Source organism: Aristolochia californica, unplaced genomic scaffold (assembly GCF_029961685.1).
Source record: "Aristolochia californica isolate CCGP_79_NKW_82.1479 unplaced genomic scaffold, dmAriCali1.0.hap1 SCAF_16, whole genome shotgun sequence".
In the NCBI taxonomy this organism is placed as follows: Eukaryota; Viridiplantae; Streptophyta; class Magnoliopsida; order Piperales; family Aristolochiaceae; genus Aristolochia; species Aristolochia californica.
The window spans coordinates 5,721,898-5,734,136 of NW_027181837.1; the positions used below are offsets into that span (position 1 = coordinate 5,721,898).

The 12,239-nt window shown below is 36.9% G+C and overlaps 1 protein-coding gene across 2 annotated transcripts; it reads right to left on the bottom strand.

The window, feature by feature from the left end:
- Nucleotides 1-759: 759 nt before the first annotated feature.
- Nucleotides 760-11,663, bottom strand: LOC137953519 (uncharacterized). Of its 2 annotated transcripts, XM_068800944.1 has the most exons (8): nucleotides 11,220-11,663; nucleotides 3,633-3,709; nucleotides 3,171-3,476; nucleotides 2,802-2,862; nucleotides 2,570-2,705; nucleotides 2,162-2,489; nucleotides 1,798-1,926; nucleotides 760-1,610 (listed from the first exon to the last, which is right to left on the bottom strand). In XM_068800944.1, the coding sequence occupies exons 3-8, from the start codon at nucleotides 3,274-3,276 to the stop codon at nucleotides 964-966; spliced, it is 1,407 nt and encodes a 468-aa protein (XP_068657045.1). In that variant the 5' UTR covers nucleotides 3,277-3,476; nucleotides 3,633-3,709; nucleotides 11,220-11,663; the 3' UTR covers nucleotides 760-963. The 2 variants fall into 2 exon arrangements, with proteins under 2 accessions (XP_068657045.1, XP_068657046.1); XM_068800945.1 differs by lacking the exon at nucleotides 3,633-3,709.
- Between the last annotated feature and the right edge of the window lie 576 nt (nucleotides 11,664-12,239).

The window sequence follows — 12,239 nt, forward strand, 5'->3', positions numbered from 1 at the left end:
TTTGATATGTAATTATGCATATAAAGTCTTTTTTATGGTATAAAATGGCTTAAAATTTAAAGTTTTTTGCTATTACTCAAACTTCTCTTGCAATCTAACTTTTGTTGCTCAAAATATTGATCTCTTTGTAAAAAACTCGGATCGCCAAACTTCTTTTTGCTTTGAAAAGTAAACTCAGAGATCTTTCTATCAATAAATGATTTACAATATAAAATATTTAGAATGAAAGTTCAAACGCCAAAAAACAACAAATACTAAGACATGAAAAAAGAAGATAAAATACGAATCCAAACTATTAAACATGATAGATCAGAAAATGATCATATCATCCATGTGGATTGATCGAGTAAATTCACAAAACCTGTTTTGATGTTATGTTGAATTTCTAAGAAGGAAAAAAACTTTACTAATTTTATGTAATTTGAGTACAATGAATTTCTATTTATAATAGAAAATACAAATATAATCCAATTATAATTAAACTACCATTATCCCGTCACACTTAAAGTTAAACACTAAATATGAGTCTTAAAACAATTAAACAACTAAATATAAATAGAAAACTAACATAATTAAAACACTTTTTAATTAAGACTCTTCTGTGAAACTCTTTTTAGGTTCCACTATATTAATTTTGGCTCTGTGAGAGTCATGTAAGACTCTTCCATATATACTTTTTAACTGTTAGGGTAAATCCACATTAATATTTTCACATAAAGATAGACCCTGTAATAATAACAATACAAGAACAAGTGAAAATAGCACAAGAGAGGAGCCAGTTTAACAACGAGTTGCCCGCGGAGGGAGCAAAATGTTAGTGTAAGTTTCATAGGACAAAAAAATTAATCTACTAACAACATCCAGTGAAGGTCGATAGTAGCCACAGATTATACCATGACTACAGTTGCCTATCGAGTAAGGTTGGCTGATTTTTGCTCCTGTTGTCCAATTCAGGGGTTTTGATCAGTCGAAACCATCTTCATCGCTGCTGTCTACAAACATGGTCGCCATCTTCATGGCCAGCTTTGCAGCCATTTCCTTCCGATGGAAATCAGGCATCAACCTCAAGTTCTCACGCATATGACTAATCTCGCCCATCAACTGTTCCAAGTCCTCCATGCCAACATGAGTATCCTCATCCTGTTTGATGACAATTGATTCTTTAGTTTCAGTATCTTCCTGCACTAGGATTTCAGGCTTACAGGCTTGAGCAGTTGTTCCACCAGTCTCACGACTTGTGCCAGGAACTAACGATGTAGTTCCAGAATCATTCCCTTCCAGAACTTCAGAGGGTAGTTCTTGACCCCCATCTTCTTTTTCATGTTTATGATTTAGGATTCCAGGTCCATGGTCTGTGGGCATGGGGACTAAGGTGGCTGAGGTCAGAGCTTCAGCTTTAAGATCAACCCTAGAGGTTGAGGTTTCAGCTCTGTCTGCATCATCGGTCTCATGTTTCTCATATGGGTCTGGAATCAGTGCAATTCCATTTGCTCCTCCACCTGTCTCTGTTGTTGACGGAAGATCATGCAAATCATCCCATGGTTCAGCAGATCCCCTGGATAGAATTTCATACTCGATTTCGAAGTCAGATTCTTCATCTGAGGTAATGTCTGCCAAAAAAAAAACACATTGGAGCATAAATAAATAGTTTATCAATTATGGAGCTAGTCCATAATACTTATCAATTATGGAGCAAGTCCACATTAATTATCAATTATGAACTCTATAATAGTTTATCAATTACGGAGCAAGTCCATAATACAACACAGTATTATAGCAGAATAAAGTGATTTCTACCTTCTTTCTTAATAGATGCAGAATGAGGTACAGAATTTCCATATTTTAGGACCATGCCAGGCCACATGTGAGCTGAGAGAGCACCATATAGCCGATCTACTCCTTGTGAATCACCATCAACAGACAAACCTGTATAGCACATCATTCAGTTCACTATCCAGTATAAATCTGATGGAAAATTTTATCAAAATTTTAAATTCAAACATATAATGAAACAGCTTATATCCGAATTATGTTGGTGAATGATGAAAAGTATATCATGTGAAACGTGACTCATGGTAATTATGGGAACACCCTGAAGTAAACGAAATGAAACTAATACAACTTTAATAGCTGTAGTATTCCAAGTCTGACAGAGCCTCACATTTGTCAAAATCAGGATTAGAAGCACAAGCCTCTACAAATTCAATGTTGTTCCGACTACACCATTCCAAACAAGATCTCCTAAAATCCCACGAAGGTTCTTCATCTCCCAACAAGCTACTTCCTTCAGACTCAAGTATTCCGTAGTCTAAGTATTCTGGATGAGGATCGCTGGAGGACTCCCCATGCCTTTGTAATTTTCTTCTGTACGCTACATGTGCAAAATGACCAAGCAAAAGATCTGCTTTGTTCCCAATGCATAACAGTATTTCAAACCTCCCAATATCAGTACGAGAAACCCAATCTTGGATAGCAGTAAAAGATGATAGCTGCACATAATTGCAAAACATAAGATATTTGGTTTTCATTATTTCCATTTCAAGATTGATATGAGACATTAGGTACATACATCACTCATATCAAAAACCATCACGAGGGCAGCCAATCTCTCCATAATTGGCAATGACTCCAGAGAAAACCCCTCATCAAGATGCATCGTCCAAATGGAAAGATCAGCTGTATAATATTTTGTATCAATAGTCCACCTGCAAGCATCGCAATGATGACATACTTACTTGTTCCTCCAATACAACAGACATAATAAACTTGATTAATAGATATAGGTAACAATTTCAACTTACCCATGGCCCAAAACTTCTGATGAGGAAACAGATGCATCAGAGAAATCTACTGCAAGCAGCCCTGTAGTTAAAGAAGAAACAGTCAGCAGGATGTGAAAAATAGTGCAGCGGTTGTGGGCAAAGAAGAACTTGAGAAAAGACAATTAGATAAAAATGAAAGAATTGAGGCAAAATGTATTGAATCTCAAGTCAGGGTCCCTCTTTGTGCGTCTCTCTTGAGATTAACCTCAAAATTCATTTTTTTGAGATCAATGTAAAATGCACCAAGACATGATCCAATCAATCAAAACTACGAAATGACAATATGAACTTAATAGCAATGAGAAACAATTTTAAACTCAATAAGAGATTCGAAGTCAGAGTAATTACTGGAGAGGAGGGTTCGCTTGCCAACATTGCAGGATCCTATCACAAGAACCCCAGGCCTATCTTCAAGAAGAATTTGATCAGATTGCAGAACCATTTCTCTTCCCATGGATGGTTTCTCAAACCTAGAGTAAGTCTAAAGTTTTTTAGATGATCGTCTAATGGGTCCCCATGTCTTCCAGAACCATACTAGGATAAGCTTATGGCAACTTAGTAGCCGAGCTGTCTCAGATGGTCTTGCCAGTAGCTTTGTAGAGAACCTCTATCCAGTTCCCTATATAAATAGAATATTCCAGAAAATCTGAAAAACTGCAGAAATTTCACAGATCAATTCAAAACATAAGCAAAAGTATCAAACTGACTGTATTGAAAGTGAAATTGGAATTAGTACTGTAGAAGTTGAAATCTAGAGAAAGAAAGACGAAACTGAGAGAGAGAGAGCGAGAAGAGAAGTAGAAGTCTTACACTAGTTCTGGTTTTCTTAACGTGAAACTACCAGGCATGATTAGTGTCTGAAATCAATCCTCATCCTTTATAACTCCCTAATACATAAAAGCAGAAATATAACTAACTTAAACACTCTACTAAGGGGTACCTAAGTGAGAGGGTAGCTACATTTACTCATAAATAAAATAACTAAAAATATCCATGAAAGTTACATTATTCAACTAGTATCATTAAACATATCCACTGAATCCAAACCAACGTGTATATAATTAATTAAAAGCAAGGAACTAAATTAGCTCATAACTGTTGTAATACAGACACAGGGGTATTTTGGTCATTTGACACTGTCATATAGGTGTCATATTCCTCCAGCATGATAACTTACATTTCATAAACTTGTATTCCAAATTTCATTCAAATCTGATATGTATAGAGAGAGTTATAGGGATTATTGTAATAGGGGCCATTTCTGTCCTTTCAACTTAAATTACTGAAGTGATATATTTAAGAAAATCAGTGTCGATTCCCAAGATGATCAATGCAGCCTCCACCCTGCTACTTTCTCTATTCTCTCTTCTCTCTTATTTTCTCTTAATACTGCATATTTATGATGGTATCAGAGTAGTAACGTCCATTCTTGGGGGTATTTTCTTCAAGGCTAAGTTCTATTCACAGATTTCTCAACCTAGAGGAAGGAATCTTGATTTTGCTACTGGTAGGGTAAAAGTTTATTTTTTTATTCTTTTTTACTGCAATAACCATCTGGTTGATGGCTACTGCTGCTGATTGAGCAGCTACAATGCCAACTACCCGTAGAGGACTCTCGCTGAAGCCCTCTGGCTTCTCTAATCTCTGCGCAGCCATTACAAGGCATGCGTCATTATAGTTCTGCCTGTGTAATCATTTAGCCTGTGGTGTCATGTTGTGTTGTGATATTTGTTGACTCAATTGACTATAAACTTGTGCATTGATGCAAAGTTTGAAGTTGGTCAGCACTAATTTGACGTGCCGGGTCCATATGACCTAATTTTGGGAAATTGAAAGAGTTGTTATGTTGAGTTAGAAACTTATTTGGGGCATCTTATAGAGATCATTTAAGGCATATTGCTAAGTTTAGATGGCCGATTCCATTAGACAAAGTGCTGCCCTAAGACAGTTTGAGGGATCTGACAGTAAGGATTCAAGTTCCATACAGATAACTTCCATTAAGTTAAATGGATCAAACTATGTGAACTAATCTCGTTAATTCTTATGTCTCTAAAAGCTAAACAGAAAACAAAGTACATCAGGGATGATACTCCTACCCCTATCACTGAAAATTGGGAGGCAAAAGATAACCAAGTCATGACTTGGTTGATTAATAGCATGGAATTTAGGTTTAGTGATTGGATTTTGAGCTATGGAACAACCAAAGAAATGTGGAATACCTTGTCTTCCATTTTATCCAAGGAGAGTAATTTATCTCGTATATATGAACATTATGCCGGTATTTCAGTATGATGAGGGGTGACCGGTCAGTGGCTAACTACTTCATTGAGATGATGGGTGTTTTGCAAAAAATAAGAACCTTTCATCCTTTCTCTACTAATGCTGAAGACACTCACAAGGAGAAGAATCAGATTCAAGTTGCTCACTTTCTTGATGGTCTGGGATCATAATATGATGCCATAAGGGTCCAATTACTAGCCAATGATGACGTAACTACACTGGAACAGGCATTTAACCGAGTAATATGCACAGAAGATGTATTGGCTGGCAAGAGTGAGAAAAATGCACAACTTCCTAATGCAACGACTCTCAACCTTCAACCACCTTATAAAAAGTCGAGAAGTGAGGTCATGGGAATTATAGTAGAGGTCGTGTGAGAGATTCCTCTATTCGTCGACATGGTCAAAGTGACAGAGTGGATAGGAAATGTATCCCCTGGGGAAGGACCCATTATTTGGCTCATAAATATTGGGAGAAATTTGGAAAACCAACTTGGGCTAACACTCCTATGATAGGTTCTGACTTGTTTTCCTACCAGGGTCCTCGGGAAGAAATTCATTAGTTACTTTAGAGACTGGATTAGTTGACCACTGATACTAATATTGCCTCTACTACTATTGAGCCAAACACCTCTACCTTTAGCAAGTGCCACAATTACTAGCACAAGTATGCCAGTAATACGTGTATCTCAGTCTACCTCTTGGATCATCGATTCAAGAGCCTCTACTCATAATTTACGTATGGAGTCCTTTATTTCAGTCCATTAGTCCTTCCCAATTCTATCGTCAAGTTATTTTGGTAGGTGACCCTACCTCCTTGATTCAGGGGGAGGGTACTGTACAACCCACTTCAGACATGTCATTGAATTCAGTTCTATCTGTCCCTAATCTTCCTATTAATTTAGTTTCAGTTAGTCTCATAACTAAATCTCTCAATAATTCAGTAACGTTGTCTCCTATATGTGTGTTTCAGAACTTGCAGACAAAGAAGACGATTGGTTCAGGACATGAGAAAGGCAGCCTTTATTTGTTGGATGACGTTTCTACTACACTGACTATAGTACTCCACTCTTGTGGCACTTGCAGTTGGGGCATCCATCAGCAGCAAAACTCCATCAATCCTTTCCATTCTTGCCTACTGATGTTTCATTGGATTGTGAGTCATGTCAACTGAAAAAATACCATAATCCTAGTTTTCCAGTTCAGTCCATTTGTTTTTAACTACTTTGTGTCTTTCATATATGACTTTAGTCGGGTTACATGATTGTTTCTTACTTTGAGAAAAATCAGAAGTCTTTGATGTATATGTGAATTTCTTTAATCAAATTATAGATCAGTTGGGAGCACATGTTAATAATGATAATGGGCTTGAATTTCTTAATCAACAGTTTGCTTCTTTTTGTGCTTTACCTGGAATTACTTATCAAACTTTGTATGTTTATTCTCCCTAGTAAAACGTGGTCGTAAGCATAAAAATTGACATATACTTGAGGTGACCTGTACATTATTTTTTCATATAAATGTTCCTAAGTTGTTTTAGGGAGACGCAGTATTAACGACATGTTATTTGATTAACCACATGTCTTTATTTGTTTTACAAGGTCGAGTTCCTATGCATATCTTAAAACCCAAGTGTAAGTTATTTGATGTCACTCCTCAGGTCTTTGGGTCTACATGTTTTATCCATTTATTCAGTGCTTCTACTGATAAGTTGTCTCCTTGAGCTGTTAAGTGTGTTCTTGGGTTATTCACTGCATCAAGGGTACAAATTCTATGATCCAATTAAAAGAAAGGCATATGTTTCTTCTAATGTTACATTTTTTAGGATATTCCATACTTTGCATCTTCTACAAAGTCCTAGTTTTCATATGAACCTTGTGTGGATAAACCCATTCTTATTGCTGTTGTGGATGCATCATTTAAAGGTACCACTCCACCAATTCAGGTATATAGTCGACTGTTTCATCGTCTATTATCCCCACCAGTGCCTTCTGACATTCCGACACATGAGTTTGCCTCTCAAGATGAGCCATATTTCTCTTTGCCTACAAGTCTGACTTCATTAAATTTGGAACTTCCTATTAGTCTTCAGAAAGGTAAATGGTCTTGTACCTCCATCCTATATCTCACTTGGTGTGTTTTGATTTCTTGTCCCCTTCACACAAGTCCTTCACAATATCCTTGTTTGTGTCTTCTATTCCTCGTTTAGTCTAAGATGCTATAACTTTTCCTGAGTGGAAACATGCTATGGATAAGGAAATGGATGTTTTGGTAATAAGAGCCACATGGAGTCTTTGTGACATACCTTCTGGGAGCAGCTGTTGAGGGGTGCCCCTAGGTCTACACCATTAAATACAAGGCAAATGGGACTATTGAGAGGTATAAGACCTGTTAAGTTGTGGAACCTAATTAACGCCTTACACTGAGTTGGTCGCGGATCGACCTTCGTGATAAGGTTGTCGTGGGGGCTGGAAGGAGGGCGGAGCCCCCGTTTGATCCACGATATATTGACTGTTGTTTCATTAAGGGTAGTTTGGGAATTTTACTCTTGTATCACGGTTGCCCTAATTTTCTCTTTATAATTGAAGGGCGCCGCTATTAGGGTTCTATCATCTTAATCTAAGGAGCATCTCGAGTTGTAGCCTGAGAGGTTAGAGAGAAACACTTGTAAGTGTGCAAATTCTCTTGTAAATTATTTCATCTTCATAGTGGATTACTGCAGTGGCGGACGACAGGACATAGTCTCACCTTGAGGCGAACCTGCATAAATCTTATTGTTTGTTTTCATGCTTGCTTTTCCTTTCTTCCGCGATTATTATTATTGTTCTCGTTAATTTGGAATTAGGACGTTTAATTCCTAACAAGACCAGACTAGTAGCCAAGGGTTATATGCAGATATATGGGGTGAATGTGTTTGAAACATTTTCTCATGTTGTTCGCCATACTGTTGTTTGTATTTTGATCTCATTGGCAGTCAATCACGGGTGGTCATTAATTCTATTAAATTTGAAGAATGCATTTCTATGTGGTGACTTGAAGGAAGAGGTCTACATGGAACAACCTCTGGGGTTTGTTGGTCAGGGAAAGACAACTAAAATATGCAGATTTAAGAAATGCATTTATGGGCTTAAACAAAGTCCTAAAGCGTGATTTGAAAATTTTAGTGGTGTGGCGATGCAATTTGGCTTTTATAGGAAGGCAAGCATTATCCGTTTAGTTGTGTACGTTGATGACATTATCTTATCTAGAAGTGTCCCCAAAGGAATTGAGGAAGTGAAAAAGCACTTAGCCACACACTTTCAAACAAAAGATCAGGGACAGTTAAAGTATTTCTTTGGCATAGAAGTGGCTCGGAGTAAGAAAGGAGTCGTTTTGTCTCAGAGGAAATGTATTGTAGACATGTTGAGTGAGTACGAAACATTGGGTGCTAGGCCAATGGGGTCTCCCATGGAAGTGAATGCTGATATTCATGATTCTCATAGTCCCATACTCAAGGATAACACACAATACAGACGCCTAGTAGGAGAATTGATCTACGCTATAGTAACTAGGATCGATATATCTTTTGCAGTGAGAGTTTTGAGTCAGTTTATGGAGAATACGAGAATGGTACATTTAGAAGTTGCTCAAAGAATTTTAAAGTAATTGAAAGATGCTCTTGGAAAAAGGCTTAATGTATACTCAAAATGAAAAAGGTTGATGTATTGGGATACTCTGTTGCAAATTATGCTAGTAGAAAAATAGATAGGAGATCTACTACTGGTTATAGTAGTTTTCTTGGAGGTAAACTAGTTAGTTGGAAAAGCAAGAAACAAACTGTAGTGGCAAGATCTAGTGTCGAGGCCGAATGCAGGGCAATGACTCACACAGTCAGAGAACATACGTGGGTTAGAATCATCCTCGTTGAATTTGGTTTCTCTATTCCAGAGCCTGTGTTATGAAATGTGACAATCAGATTGTCATATTCATAGTGAATAACTCAATGTTTCATGAAAAATGAAACACATTGAGATAGATGGTCATTTTATCTAACATGTTGTTATGAAGGGAAAGTGGTCACTCCGTATGCGAAGCCTTCAAAGCAACTCAGAGATGTGTTCACTAAACCTCTTGGAAAGCGAGAACAATTTGGATTCTAAAACAAGCTGAGACTTTTTTATATCTACACTTCAGCTTAAGGGGGTGTATTGAAATACAGGTGCAGGGGTATTTTGGTCATTTGACACTGTCATATAGGTGTCATATTCCTCTAGCCTAATAGTTTACATTTCATAAACTTGCATTCCAAATTTCATTCAAATCTGATATGTATAGAGAGAATTAGTAGGGATTATTGTAATCGGGGCCATTTCTGTCGTTTCAACTTAAATCACTTAAGTGATATATTTAAGCGGATCAGTCTCGATTCCTGAGACTGATCAATGCAGCCTCCACCCTGCTCCTTTCTCTATTCTCTCTTCTCTCTTCAATTTCTCCTCTCTTTTCTCTTATTTTCTCTTAATACTGCATATTTATCAATAGCAAACACCAATCTCAATGCTAAATTATCAAGAGCTACTATCAAGTACCAGTACTAGGCATAGTTTGACCTGCTGGTTAACATGGCTCTACCAACCAGCATTTCTAAAACTTTTTTTTTTTAAACAAGAATTGGAAAAATCTAACTCCTTTCCAAGTTAGCAGCCATACATTCATTTTGTGTTTTTAAAGGTTAATGAACTTTGTTCATGTTCCAAAGAGGGGAACAAAGAAAGCAAACTATACATCCACACTCATAAGTAAAAAAATTAAACATTTTCAAGCTAGTTTACCCCAAAGGTATTTTGAGGATCATCAACTCCATCTCCATCCATCACCAACCATTGTCAAGAATGCACTTCTATTCCAAAGTACCCACAAGCACTTTTTTTTATCAAAGAACCTTTGAGAACTCCAGCATTTTGTAGCTAGATGATGTAATTGATCCCTCCACAAATGTTCAATCAAAACAAATTCATGCTTAACGAATTAAAGTAAACTCAAGACTTAATCAAGCTACGGTTAAGTTTCATTTCTACTTAAAAATATGCATTCAAAGAACACCAAACTAAGCTTGAAAACTTGGTTAAAACGGATATAACAGAAGTTCAATTTGACCAAGAGAGTTTTTTTGGGGTTCATTTAAGGTCCTTACAACACCAATTCTTAATTTGATTAACAAGCTTATCGAGCTTAACTCAAGATTTAATCAATCCGAGTTTTGAGTTTGATTTTCAGTTGATAATATTGAATCAAAGAAAGCCCAAAATAAAAAAAATAAGTACTTGACTAAAATGGATAAAACAGTCGTTCAAACTTGACCAAGCAAGGTTTGGCTGTGTCCATTTAGGTCCCTTCCAAACCCAATTCTTAAGTTGATTAAAAGCAAAAAAGGAAAAAGAAAAAAATTGAGGAAAGACAAACAAAAGAAAAAGCAAATACAAAGAGAAAATGTCTTTGACCTTATAAAACAATCGGTTTATTAAATTCTCAAGACCACATGATAAAAGATACGAAGAAAATAATGAAGAACTTAAGATGCAACAAAAATATTATTAAAATAATTCAATTCGACAAATGCCCCAAACAACCATTTCTCCTCAAATTTGGACAAGTCATACAGAAAACAACTAATACCAGAAATGGAACAATAGCAACGGCTCATATATGTTGACAATGGCTTGTCAAGACAATAGTATCAGAGAGTGCCATAGAATAATCATGACACAGACCAGGGATGGGAAAACGAAAATTCCAACGGGTAACTATAACAAAATTGGCCTACTTCTCCACATCATAGAGACCACAAACTTTTGCGGAGTAGAATCAATATAACCCCAAAAAGTTCGAAAAAAGCTTCTATTAACTATACTGAATCACTAACTACTTCAAACTCAACAGACAACTCGATTGTCAACTTATACCATTAAAGCATCACAACCTTTTCCAGTAGAGATAACCAACCAATTAGTAGTACAAATGAGGCAGCTGAAATCTCAGAAAGAAGATCAGATATATTAGAAACTAAAAAGATGGACCAGGAGTTAAACACATACAACAACTATAGAAAAACCAAAACTAAAAAGAGCTGGCCACTTACTATGAACCGACGATGAATAAACTTCAGAGAACACGAAACTCTCGATCTCGACAGCTCAAAAATTGAATAAAGTCAGCGAGCCCGACCCCCGTGCTTCAGCAATATTTATTTGCACATGGTCCAGAGCGCGGGAGAACGGAAGAGAGACAGAAACAGCAATAATAAATTGACGTTGCAGGTAACAACTGAGCGAAAGCTATGACGAATAACTATAACCCCCATTTGAGGCTGGGATGAAAATGAGATTAGTGAAATTGGCTTTTGGAAAAAAGTTGACTGATTAATCCTCAATCCTCCACCGAATCTGAGATTTTCAGCACTAAGCAGATTTTTCGCCGTACTGAAGATCTGGGTAGGTTGGGTCGATCTAGCTCGAGACTTCTCCTTACAGTTACCAGAAATGACATGAATCGAATCAAACCGTTACGGCTACTAGAATTAGCTTTTAAAGGTCTAAATGTAAGAGAGGTCACGGCCCCTATATTTTTAGTTTTTTAAGTTTTAAAGGTGAAGAAAGCCTATCAAACGCCTCAGCAACGGGTTGTGCGCCACGTAACAGACGAATCGTAAACCGTGTCAAACCGAGTCAGAGTACTCAGAACCAAGTTGACTCGACAGCTGGACAGGCGGAGAGGAAGCCACTAGTAGCCCTGTGCACTGGAGCCCGTAAGCCCAAGGCATGGAAACGGTTCATTTAATCTACAGACCGGTTCTATACGATTCATAAGTGGTTCAGTACAGTTTTTTATTTTATTATTAATTTTATCTAATTTCCGACTAAATATACACGAGAAATATACATTTAATTTTTTTTATCTCGTGTTACTAAAAAAATTGGGCAGTTCTTGAAATAATTCTCTAACTTCTATGCACACTCGAAATTATCGATGACATGTTTATTCACACCCAAGGAAGGGTTTAAACCGGTTCATGATTTTAGCAGGACCCGTCCACTTAATATCCTCCTTTCAAAAACACACTTCTAATGCCCCTTAATAGACACAAGAAAAAAATATTGAG

Bases quoted from the DNA above. Each gene is read 5' to 3' on its own strand.
- LOC137953519 (XM_068800945.1), bottom strand. From the start codon at position 3,276: ATGGGAAGAGAAATGGTTCTGCAATCTGATCAAATTCTTCTTGAAGAT. The intron at 2,706-2,801 runs GTAAGTTGAAAT...CGATGCTTGCAG, and splicing joins TCAGAAGTTTTGGGCCATGG to GTGGACTATTGATACAAAAT. The intron at 1,611-1,797 runs GTAGAAATCACT...TTTTTTTGGCAG, and splicing joins TGCATCTATTAAGAAAGAAG to ACATTACCTCAGATGAAGAA.